The sequence below is a fragment of the Peromyscus californicus genome, unplaced genomic scaffold, assembly GCF_007827085.1.
Source record: "Peromyscus californicus insignis strain IS unplaced genomic scaffold, ASM782708v3 Scaffold_17__1_contigs__length_78620276, whole genome shotgun sequence".
Classification (NCBI taxonomy): domain Eukaryota; kingdom Metazoa; phylum Chordata; class Mammalia; order Rodentia; family Cricetidae; genus Peromyscus; species Peromyscus californicus.
The window spans coordinates 28,682,880-28,695,764 of record NW_026294469.1 but is presented as its reverse complement, the minus strand read 5'-3'; the positions used below and the strand labels follow the sequence as shown (position 1 = coordinate 28,695,764).

Sequence of the window (12,885 nt, the reverse complement as noted above, 5' to 3'; positions counted from 1 at the left end):
CAAGGTGAACAGCTTTTAAAGTATATATACTTAGTAATTATCTTACTGTTGTTTTAATGAATAAAGAAGCTGAATCATTCACTTTAACAATTCAGACCAAGAACAGGTTTTTGGTCTCCCCATTCAATGCTCTATTATCCAATTAAAAATGAATCACTGATAATCATTTAGTAGTTCCCAAAAAGAAAGTGATGCTTTACAAAGACAAGACAGAAAAAGCTACCCTCCTATTCTACCCTTCCAGCCTACAAGGCTCTTTAAGCCCATAAGGGTGAGTAAATTTCAGAGTACAAAATATTAGCTAGCTGTGGCTACTCAGAGCTGGAAATCTATAAAGCAATAGTATGATCTTCTCAATTACCCTAGCACCTGCTGCATGTTTCCCCTTCTAGAAGACGGATCTGTGAAAAGTCTGCATCTTCACTACCAGCATTTTTTTTTTTTTTAATTTTCCGGAGCTGAGGACCAAACCCAGGGCCTTGTGCTTGCTAGGCAAGCGTTCTACCACTGAGCTAAATCCCAAACCCCAACTACCAGCATTTTTATTGAACACACTCAAGGGTAATGTTCAGAGGAGGGCCAGCAGACCAATGCCAGGTTCAAAACTTGGTTACACAATTTCCTAGCTATGTGAATTTTGACAAGTTATCCCAGAAATGAGAAGCAGCACAGTGCAGCTAGCCCACTATATCTACAGATCTGGTTCCTATGTTTCCACCAACCAGTATGGAAAATATTTGAGGATGGGGTGGGGGGACCTGAATCTGTGCTCAACACGTGCAAACATTATGTTTGCATTCACATTATGTAATGTATTAGCAGCAATCTAGAGCTGCCTAAAGCATTCAGTTGGATATGTATAGGTTACATGTAAATAATAGAAAAGAGACTTGAGCATCTGAGGTTTTGGGTATCCAAGATGGATCTTAGAAACCAACCACCCCCCCAGAGATATGGAGGGACAACATTTGTCTCACAGAATGGTAGTGGAATGGTAACATGGTATGATATGGGGCCCTTGGCATAAGAACTGGCACTTCCTAAATGCTCAATAAAATAAAAGATGCTGGCTTTCTTACTGGGTTATTGTTTGTGTTAAAATCACCCTGAGAATATGATAGAAGCGTAGGAACAGAGGTCTCCACATCAGTAACATCTGGGAATGCAATGAAAAGGGCACATAATCCCTAAAAAGGTCCATAAAAAGCATAGAAGCAGCTAATATAACATAAAAGCTTTCATTTCATTTAGCAAAAACATTATCACTCCACAGAAGAACAATCTGAAGTACGGATTTATTCACTATTACATACCCAACCTAACTTGATTGGAGGGACTGGATTCTTAGTTTTGCTTTGGTTATTCCCTCAAACTTGGTAGAATCCATACCCCTCCCATGGACAGAAAATATCAGAGCATACATTCCAGACCCTGGGAAATAAATCAGTGTGCCCTCACCTCTACTTAAACCCCATCTTGTGAAAAATGGATGGCTTATTTATTGACTCAACATTTCCCCATCTGAAATTCAGTTCATGAACTAGGCAGTCACCTAAAGGTGATTACCACCACCTGAATGACAGCAGTTGTACTTCTAATGTCCAGACTAGGCAAGTCTACAGAGACAGAAAACACAGCGGTTGGCCAGGGCTGCAGGGGTTGGGAGGGAATATCGAATGACTGGTCATGAAAACAGGTTCTACTGGAGACAACAAAAATGTTCTCTGACTGATGATGATGATGGCTGCACAAACTGTGAATATACTACACCACTGAATTAGATGCTTCTAATGATCAAGCAATATAAGATAATAAATGTGAATTACATCTCAGTGATACCACTATCTTAAAAACTGTATGTCTGCTCCACCCATTTAGTCTGTCAGAATAAGGATTGTCTATTTCAAAAAGCAGAAGCCAAATTCAGAAGGGTATTCCCCAGGAACAAATCCAGAAATTGACTGTCAACGTGTGGAAACATGGTTCCCCAAAGCCAAACCCCTCAGACTAACAGCTTTTCATGTCTATGAAACCACATTCAGTTTGCCATCAAGTCCACAAGAGTCACACACGAAGACCACCTGTACTGGGTAGTTTTTGTGTGCCATCAGAGGAAAGAGCCTCAGCTGAGAAAATGCCTTGAGATCCAGCTGTAAGGCATTTTCTCATTTAGTAATCAATGGGGGATGGCGCAGCCCATGGTGCTATCCCTGGGCTGTTGGTCCTGAGTGTTATAAGAAGGTAGGCTAAGCAAGCCATGTGAAGCAAACCAGTAAGCAGCACTCCTCCAGGGCCTCCACTTCGGCTCCTGCCTCCAGGATCCTGCCCTGTTTGAGTTCCTGTCCTGACTTCCTTCAGTGATGAACAGCAATACTGAAGTGTAAGCCAAATCAACCCTTTCCTCCCCAACTTGCCTTTTGGTCATGGTGTGTCTCAGCAACTAGAAACCCTAACTAAGACACCATTGCATTCAGCAAGCTTGTTGTACAGACGGGGAGGCAGGCAGCCTCTTTCTCTGCGAGGGAAACCTCCTCTACCTATAAGTAATAGGAACAGAAGAGACACTGGGAGACTAACATGTTGTTCCTTTTCAACCTGTAGCATGTTCACTTCTCTTGACATAACCACAACTGGATACAAACATTACTACCCAAATGCTATGATTGTGTCCATCAGTGGCTAATACATACAATTGCTGGAGTTCCCAAGAGCTGACATGTACCTCTGCCCCTTTGGTTTTCATAAGCACCAAGTCCTGACAACCTTGAATGCTGGCACACTGTAGTATTGGTGAAATTAAGGGAGAGGTGCCAAGGGCCATGCTCCAAGTGTTGCTGTTAGTGGTGGCAGTTTTAGTCTGTTGTTTTAACATTCACTGTGTCTTTCAGTCTCTGAGAGGTCAGTGTGACCATTCCATTTACAAAGGAGAAGCTCAGACTTAGTAAGGTGCCCAGAGTCAAACAATTAATAAGCAGTGGGGTCAAGATTTGAACCCAGGAAACTCCAAAGCTCACCCATGCTCTATCATTTCTACAGAATGAAAAGGAAAACAAGACCTAAACACACAAAGCATCTTGGCTGAGAATGATCAGAGAATGAGAGAATAATCAAGCCAGTGAGAGGCAGGAGTCCTGGGTAACTGAGTACCACTCAAAAAAGATCAGAACAAATCACCATCAGTAACGACTGGGAATTGACAAGGCTCAACTGCACACCAAAGAGGACTCTCTAAATAGTAAGGTTTTCTTTCTTTAAAAAAAAATGTGTCCTGACATGCTTTGTTGCTTAGATTCTGTGTCTATACCAGGGATGGAGAAACCAGATAGAGTTCAAGGGTTTCGTTTTTATGGAGTTGTTTCATGGAGATTTTGGCAGATTCTGAAGCAAATTCAAAAAAGAAACACGAGAGAGGCTTGTGGTTTGGGCTAACCTAGATGACAACGTTGCTTTATTAAGTGGGGTTAAGTGCCATGTCTCTGGAATTTGACAACTTGTATTTGAATACCTTGAACTTACCTTGGACAGGTTACCGACTTCTTGGCTGCTTGGTGTCATCATTCACAAAGTAGAGGCAACATTAAAATGATGTAGACAAACTCTGCCAACTCCTGGAGGCCATGTCTATTACCTCTGATTATATATACAGACAAAGGAAATCTGAACCCAGAGATCTGTAGAAGTACTAGTTACAAAACAAAACCAGTGCTAACTTTATAACTGGACATAACTATGTATTTATTTTTAAGCTGTACTGGACAAACGCTGGCTTTTCATTAACAGTAATGATCTATTGAAGAAAATGACTATACTGGAACTAATATGGTGTACAAAGCAGCAGGTACCTCATGATAACTCAATACCTAAAATGATGTGAAAACTTGTTTTAAGAAGTCAGTGAGGTCGCATCAGTAACACGCTCTGCTGAAGCAGTAGTCAGTAGCAGCAGAGGGGCACAGTTAGTCCTCAAGTTGGATGAAGAAAGAGCAGTATACTGAGCTTAGCATCAGTCTTTCCAGCAAGTCACAGAGCCGATCCATCCCAACACTGCAATGGTTCTTAGTATCTAATGAATCCATGCTCCTCAGAAATAGGAGAAGGCAAATTGCTAGTCACCCAACACACCTTCCTCAGAGTCAATGCTCAGATATAAAATGCAAGTCCAAATTCTAGCAGGTCCGGTCCTGCAGGCTCCATTCTGGGCAAGAAGGATAGAACAGACTGGAGTTCAGCACTGCGAGAATTACATTTCTGTCTCAGACCATGCAGCTTCAAAAACTCTGGGCCAGTGATTCCCCAAGCCGGTGTTCTCATTTGCAAAATCAAAAGAGATACATGAGATTAACACACAGATAAATCATGGCTGCCACAGAGTATTGTGCCTCTGTAGCCACAGGGGCACCCAAATATCAGTGCTACATGCTGGTATCCAGGGCAATGCCCAGCAAACAGAAGGCATTTCTTATGTTTGCTGAGTGAAGCAGAGGATCGATTAAAGCTAGCCTGAGGTCTGTCATGAAGGTATGAAGCATGCCTTTAATCATAGCACTCTTGGGAGCCTGAGGCAGGATGATCATGAGCTTAGGCAAGTCTGGGGTACGAGGAAACCCTGTTTCCAAGAAAGAAAGAAAGCAGACATAAAGGTCAACCAAAATTTCCAGACCCAACTTCTAAGTGGACCCCAAATTTACATCAAACTAGAGGTCACTTGTTCCCAGAAACAAGGCAGGCCCTGATCTTTGACAGAAGAGTCTGTTCCTCCCCCTCAGGTAAGTCTCAGCCTCCTGCAGAGACTCTGCCCTGGAAAGCCTCCTGACGTCTGCCCTGTGCTTTTATTTCACCCCCAGAAGACTGGCACTTGCCCTGACATTCCATCCTCCCACTCTTCAATTTTAAAAGCAACAGGCTTACTCAGTGACATCTTGGCCCGTAAGCCCTTCTTTGAAGAACCATTCTGGAGACCATTCTCACAGCTTGGATCCTACTCTGGTGAGGCAACCACTCTTAGCTGAAAGATGTCATCCATTAGGAAACCCATCACAGAGACAGGAAAAGTAAAGAGTCGAAGACAATTCCCACTATCTGCCTCCACTTCCTGAGGATCAAAATGAAAAGATCGCCTGAACTATTTTTAAATGAACCCAATGAAAAGGTACCCTTCTCGCCCTTAGAATGCTCTAATTTGGCCACAAGGAGAAACTCGAGGCTTGCTCTGCAAAAGTTAGGTGGCATGAAAATTTTAACACACACACACCCCTCGTACCAAAAGGAGGAAGAAATTTTAAAATGGCTTCACAGACTCTCAGGGAACCTTTAAGATGAGCTTAAACTTCTCTTTTCTGAGCGAAGGCTGAGGACATCCCCTCTCAGCCTTTTGAGTTTTCAAGGATAGCCGAAGAGGGGGCAGGGGTAGAGCAAGGGAGCGGGAGAAGGAGAAAGACGGATGTGTTCGTTCTATTTTTAAACCTTCGCCCACAGTTTAGAGTAAAGGAACACTCTGGTTCTATACTCCCACTGCTGTCACCTTCTGCTAAGCACAAGAATCAAAACCTGCACACGTACACCGCACTGATCTATGTCGAGGGATTACTGTCAATGCTCCCAGGAATACATACAGCTAACCAATCCCTCCAACGCAGAGAGCCCAGCAGTCCGGACCAGGCTGGAGCTGTGTGCAGGGCTCCTGCAGAGCTCAAAGCAGTCACCACCCTCCCCTTCCCAGGGATGGGCAGCGCCCCCTCAGCATGCTCCATTCCCAAGCCTGGGCAACGGGTTGGGCACCTGGGGAGAGCCACTCGACCCCTACGGACACCGAGCTGTGGAAGCGTAGAAGCGATGGGTCTCCCAGCAGGCTACCGCCGACTGGGCGATCTGGCCCTCAGGCCAGAGACACCTGTGTCGAACACACCCACCCAGCCCAGAGTGCCACCCCGACCGACCACCTCCCGGCCGTCCCCAAATGCCGAGGCTGGGCGGCGATCAGACTCCTCCGAGGCCACTGACTCGCTCTTTTCGCAAATCCGTCTGGCCTCGGACGAGCATCGACACCCGTCACTCAAAGCCCCGGGGAGGGGGGACGAAAGCCGGCAGCGCGCGCGGGCAACCCGGAGCCAAATGCCGCCGCCGCCCCGAGCCCTCCTGCGCTGCTCCAGACACTTACTCTTGAGCGCGCTAATGAGCGACTTCCCGTCCTTGATGAGCTCCTTGATGAATTTGTTGGTCTTGTCCAGCTCCGCTTCGTGTGACTTGAGCGTCTCTCGGAAGTGCGGGCTGTCGAGGCAGCAGTCGCTGAACTCGAGCGCCGGGAGCCCCATTCTGCCCGTGGAGCCCAGCGGAGGGGACGCGCCTCGGGCGCTGCTCGGCGGACACCCGCGACGACGGCCGTTCCACAGGTGTGGCGCCGGCTCGCCCCGCGCGCGGGGTCAGAGGGAGCGGGAGACTCGAGACGGCAGCCGGGGACTCAGCCGGTCCGCGGGTGCTCGTGCGAGGAGCCACCGAGCGGCACGCGGGCTGGAGGCGCGGCGGCGGACCCTTGGCGGCGCCGGGAAGCGAACGAGCGCGGCCACCGCCTCCCCGCCTCCTCTGCGGGTTCGCTCCTCAGCAGCCTCGAGCGCCTTCTCACAGAAGCCTCGGCCGCCCCGCCGGCGTCCGGGGCGCCCGAACCTGCTAGCGATGACCTAATCCCCTGCAGGACCAATCAGCGGGCTTGCCTCTGCCCGACCCCCAGGGCCGCCCGGGGGACGCCCGGCCCTTCCGCGGTTCTAATCCAATCAAAGCTTTCTGAAGGCGGGGCCTGAGCATGGGGGCGGAGCCCACACCACCACTAGGTCCGCAGAGCAAGTCCCGCCCCCTCCCGCTCAGCGATGGTTGCAGAACTGGAGCTCCGGGCTGCATTCCGGGGTGGGTGCGCCCCCGCCACCCGAACCTGGCCCACCCCGTGCGGCCCTAATCCGAGCCTGAAATGAACCGTCTGCTAATCTAGGGAGCCGAAGAGCCTAGGTGTGTCAAGCAGGAAAAAATCTCGAATGAGAACTGCTGTTCGCCTCCGCCCACCCGACACTCCTGAGCATTCCTGCTTGCACTCAAATTACAACCCCTTGCCCAGGAGAACTCTGAGCGCTCGGAGCTCTGCACGCCGGGCTTCCAGTCAAGCAGAACGTGTTTGCTGCTTTAAATCACCAACTCTCCTTGCCTGCAGTCCTCTCGCCCCCTACTGTTCGTCCCCCTCGTGGCCACTCTGCTCAAAACCCGCCCACGGCTGCCCCCCACCGAAGGTCCTCACGTCCTTAGCAAGAATTTCAGCCACCTCGTTTTCCTGCTGCGTTCCTAGCACCATTTTACACAATTCTGTCCAATGTCTGTCGTCCTTCGCTGCTGCACAGCTTCACGAGGGCACGTGCCGCCGCAGTTCTTTGGTCGGGTGTTGCATTCCCATCGGCTAGAACAGAGACTAGTATTTAAGAACAGATAATGTGCACTGTGTGCTGCTGTACCTGATAAAGTATGTGTGTGTAGCCCATGAATGCATCCCTCTTCACCTTCAGGGTGACCACCCTCCCTGTGACCAATCACAGGAGTCAAAACTGACGAGAACTCGTTCAGTGCATTTGGTAGGCTGGGTCTCAGTGTCTAGAACTGAATGGTGAACAGTAGAGAATAGGGACTGTCTTTGGCTAAATTATTTCTGCCCAGTAACTAACAACACACCTTCAATGTGGGGAGGTGTTTCTTTGTGTTTTCAGTCGGTCTGCTACTGTAGACACAGGACTAGACTCAGGATAGAACCAGGAGCCCAGAAAGAACTTGACTACTTCTGTTCTGAAGGAGAGAGCCACAGCCAGGGAACAGCCTTGTTGCCTGATGTTAGGATGGAAGCCCTAGATGCTTGGAAACAATGGAGAAGAGTTTCAGACTCCAAAGTGTCAGAAAAAGAGTCCTTGTGTGAGAAATTAATTGATGTATTTATTGAATGAATGAATGAACGAATGAATGAATGTGATCAATTTCATAATTTGAAACAACAAAGCCAGGCTTGAGAGCAGGCCCAGATAGCAGATAAACAATAGGTAACTAGACCCTGAAAACAGTCATTCCTTCCTTGCTATGGATGAGAAAAATCTGGAATGGAAATTCCATGAAAGTAAATCCATTTATAAGGCTTATCTTGAGTACCTAAAGGTGGATATGCTGATTATCTATTGCTACATAGTGTATCACACAAAACTTTCAGCTTTAAGATGTTGACCATCCCTGTGAAGACTAGGGATCCAGCTTGGAGTCTCTACTGTGATCAGTCAGTGACAGACACTGGAGCAGTGGTTCATCATCTGGACTCTTGCCTCTCCTCAGGAAGACTGGAGGCTTCTCTGTGTGTCTTCTCTTTGACCTGATTTAAATTTCCTCAAAGCATGCAGCAAACAAGGAGAAGCCATCACCTTTAGTGACCTTACCATGAAAGTCACACCCTTCTACTGCCTTCCTTGGCTGCAAGCAAGAGTCACAAGTTCACACCAATGAAAATGGAGGGGATCCAACTGTACATCTATATAGAATGACATGAACAGGAAATAGTGTCCTGGCCATTTCTGAATAACACATTCTGCCATGGTAGGCCTGGCATATCGTGTAGTATTCAATAAATATTAAACGAATGAAACAAAATGAGACACATTATTATTTGTTTAATCTTGTTGAGAAATATTAGGCAAATATGCATTCAACAGTATATGTATGTATAAATAAGTGATACATTCACTGTCGTTTGTTCAGTTTGTGATAGGTACTGTTACACTTTTTGACGTGTAATTAATGTCTACAATGTACTATGTAGCCTGAACCAGTTAATGGTTCATCAGTCTGTGTGCCACAAATATACTAACAAGCATGTAAATTTATATAGGCATGTTACTGGAGTCCTAGGCTTCAGGTCTAATGCATGCCCTAACAAGTCAGCTCCTGCCACTTGCCCCTCTCCCTAATGCCCCCGCCCAAACATAAATAGAGAAAATGATGGGGGAGAAAAAATAGCTATTCCCAGAATAAGGGAGGAACAGACCTGTCTTCAGAGGTACTGATGAACTCTCGGATGACATAGAAAAGAGCCAAAGGCATTAGACAGGAAGCATACATAGTTAAACAAACAGCCTTGAGTGAACTGTGCTCCATTTGATCCTTATCTCAGGCATTAAGTAAATTGCTGTTGCCTGGGAGGTAGCCACAACTCCTGCCACAAAATGCTTCTCCATCAGCATCTGCTGACCCTAACTAGACTCCAAGGTGACCAGCAGCAAGGGAGATAACTTTTAATACTGTTTACATTTCCCCATTGGGCACCTCTGAGCTTCTGCATGCCCGAGTGAAGAGCTGGTACTTGCAGCAAAAGCAGCCCCTAAGTCTTTGTTACAGCCATTCACAAATATGTAAGTGTGTAGATAATAGATAAGAGTCTTGTAAATTCATTCTAGAGCCCTGGCAAATGACTTCCTACTCTTTTGGCAGTATTATGAATACAGCAATACTGAATATAAATTTTTGCACATAGAGGGTATGCCTGTGTCTTTCTTGGAAAGCAGGCAGGCCCCACAAGGAAGGAGACTTCAAAGACACAGACAGGTTTGCCAATAGGAGGAGTGCACAGGAAAGAGATATGAAAATAGATGAGAGATGTTAAGGTCAGCAATGACTTTCATATGAAAAAAGGAAACGACACCAGCCTAGAGCATCTCTGGCCATCGAGCTGAACCTCTGTTGCTGTGGGGTTTATTTGGTTGGTTCATTTGTTTATGTTTTGGTGGTTATGATGGTGGTGGTGGTGGTGGTGGTGGTGGTGGTGGTGGTGGTGGTGGTAATGGTGCTGAGCTGGTGCTGTGGATGGAACACAGACTATCGCCCTAAGCAAGCACTTTCCACTGAGTTCTCCTCAGTCACTATGTGGCTACATTCTCTAGGGACTCTCTCAGCTTCAATTTGTATTCAGAAAAATTAATTTTAAGTGGAACAGGCCCATAATCCCAGTAGGCTGAGGAGAATCTGAAGTTCAAGGCCTGCCAGGGCTACAGAATGAGTTCAAGGACAGCTCAAGGAAAGTACTGAAGCCCTGTCTCTAATTTTTTAAAAGAAGGATGGAGGGTCTTGGTGCTGTAACTCAATGGGAAAGTACTTACTTGTCTTGTATATTTTAGGGTCCTGGATTCATCTGTCCTAGTACTACAAAAAGAATTAGCCACAGAGAGTTTGCTTCCTAAGACTGCAGCAGGAGTGATAAAATTGAAGCCAAGGATAGAACAGATCCCCTACAAACACATGGAGCACTGGGGAATTGGTGCCCCCTCGCCCCCCCACACCCTCCCATACACATACAGCTAAGCAAGGTGCTGTGATGGGAGATGGAGGGGCTTGACACTGCACAGGCAGATGCAGCAGTGTGCAGTACTCACGACTCTTCATCAGCCCCTCCAGATCAATTCTCCTACCACTGCATTCCCATGGTTTCATGATTCTAATTTGCACTTACTGTTTTTATGGCCAATGTCCTATGTATCTTCTCTTTGGGATTGTGGATAAGACACTAGTGTTCTGATTTTTAAATAATGATTATTGGTTGATGTAAGTGTTCTGTATCTCAATTACGATGATGGTTACATGAACATAGTATTTGTTAAAATTTATGGACCATTTTCATACATACAAATTACACATCCTTATGTGTAGTAGAAACAGTGTCAAACACTTCATTACATTTCATTTAACATTCATTACAATCCTGAAAAGTGGATATTATTATTATCACTATTTTACAGATAAGGGAAACTGAGGTACTATCCCCATTTTACAGACAAGAAAACTGAGGCTTGGAGAAGTAAGATATCTAAGGTTTCACAGCTTACTAGTAGAGCTTAGCTCAAGCTTAGAATGTATCTCTCAAAAACAAACAAACAAACAAAACCACTATCTCCATACATATGCCTGTAACAAAGGTAATCACACCTTGAAATGGGTGTTGTATAACAGTTTCCTCCCTGACTGAAACATTCCATCCTGCAGGAAGGCTCTTTAAGCAGAGAGGTAAACAATTCAAAATAGCTTCAAGAAGTCCTTGAAACTCACCAGATTCTCTAGGCCCCATCCTCTCAGAATAAGCAGTAAAGCTGCTGAGGGTCACTCTCAGATGAGCCACGCTGCAAAGAAGACTCTGAGACCAGACCAGCTGCCTGGAAAAAGCAGAAACCAGCCAAGCTGCCTAGAAGAGGTTTAGACCACCTAAATCACTTGGAAGGGACACTCTCCTACTTGTTGAGATGTCTGTAGGTTGTGCAGTGTGCTCAAGGTTCCCAGATTTTGTGTGCTGCCACCTATACCAGGGTGGGCTTTGGTGATGCAGCTGTCTTTGAATCATTTCTGCTCCTATCGGTGACCCTTCACCCATATATTCTTACAAATAACCCCAATAAAACTCATTGGTTTCACCAAGTTGGACTTTGGTGATATTCGTACTTTGGTCTGTCATGGACTCCTATCTGGGGTGAGTAGAAATGTGTGTGGCGTCTCCCCAGGAAAAAATTGTCATATAACAGGTGTTTCCAGACTTTATTTTGTATTATATCCCAGACATATCAAAAATTACATATGCCTCCATGGAGAAGATTGCAAATTGATCCATATCTGTCACCATGCACAAAACTTAAGTCCAAGTGGATCAAAGTCCTCAACATAAATCTAGTTACTCTGAACCTGATGGAAGAGAAAGTAGGAAGTAGTCTTGAATGCATTTGCACCGGAGATCACTTCCTAAATATAACACCAGTAGCATAGACACTGAGAGCAACAATCAATCAATGGGACCTCTTGAAACTGAGAAGCTTTTGTAGGGCAAAGGACACGGTCAACAAGACAAAATGACAGCCTACAGAATGGGAAAAGACCTTCACCAACCCCACATCTGACAGAGGGCTGATCTCCAGAATATATAAAGAACTCAAGAAATTAGACATTAAAATACCCAACAGTCCAATTTAAAAATGGGCTATGGAGCTAAACAGAGAATTCTCAACAGAAGAATCTCAAATGGCCGAAAGACATTTAAGGAATTGCTCAACATCCTTAGTCATCAGGGAAATGCAAATAAAACGACTCTGAGATACCACCTTATACTGTCAGAACGGCCAAGATCAAAAACACTAATGACAGTCTATGTTGGAGAAGATGTGAAGCAAGGGGAATACTTCTACATTGTTGGTGGGAATGCAAACTTGTAAAACCACTGTGGAAATCAGTATGGCGGTTTCTCAGAAAATTGGGAATCAATATTCAAGACCTAGCTATACCACTCTTGGACATATACCCAAGGAATGCTCAATCATACCATAAGGACACATGCTCAACTATGTTCATAGCAGCATTATTTGTAATAGTCAAAACCTGGAAACACCCTAGATGCCCCTCAACTGAAGAATAGATAAATAAAATGTGGTACATATATACAATGGAGGACTACTCAGCAAAGAAAAACATGAGGTTTGCAGGCAAATGGATGGAACTAGAAAAAATCATCCTGAGTGAGGTAACCCAAACTCAAAAAGACAAACATGGTATGCACTCACTCATAAGTGGATACTAGATGTAACGCAAAGGATAACCAGACTGCAACTCACAATTCCAGGGAGGCTACCTAGTAAAGAGGACCCTAAGAAAGACACAGGGATCGCCCAACAAGAGAAATGGATGAGATCTACATGAGCAAACTGGGGATGGGGAGGCAATGGAGGGCAAGGGTCGGGGGAAAGAGAGCTTAGGGGAGCTCGAGGTTCAAGCTGGAATGGGAACAGAGTGGGAGAACAAGGAAGTGATACCATGACAAATGAAGGCACCATGGGAATAGGGAGAAGCAGA

General features: G+C 45.7%; 1 protein-coding gene and 1 long non-coding RNA gene across 9 annotated transcripts in view; one reads left to right on the top strand and one right to left on the bottom strand.

Moving 5' to 3' along the window:
• The window catches only part of Arhgap26 (Rho GTPase activating protein 26), a 729,500-nt gene that overhangs the window by 395,509 nt on the left and 321,106 nt on the right, over positions 1-12,885 (bottom strand). For 2 of the 7 annotated variants that reach the window (XM_052742064.1, XM_052742065.1), the window contains exon 1: positions 6,158-6,654. The exons of 4 other annotated variants lie outside the window; for them this stretch is intronic. In XM_052742064.1, coding sequence (XP_052598024.1) covers positions 6,158-6,311 — 154 coding nt within the window. In that variant the 5' untranslated portion in view covers positions 6,312-6,654. Of the gene's footprint in view, positions 1-6,157; positions 6,655-12,885 lie in introns of those variants that run through there. One more of the 7 variants, XM_052742066.1, reaches the window with a different exon arrangement.
• The window catches only part of LOC128112759 (uncharacterized), a 41,385-nt gene that overhangs the window by 26,359 nt on the left and 2,141 nt on the right, over positions 1-12,885 (top strand). For both annotated transcript variants that reach the window (XR_008219147.1, XR_008219148.1), the window contains exon 4: positions 3,037-3,235. This is a non-coding gene — a long non-coding RNA (uncharacterized LOC128112759). The remainder of the gene's footprint in view (positions 1-3,036; positions 3,236-12,885) is intronic.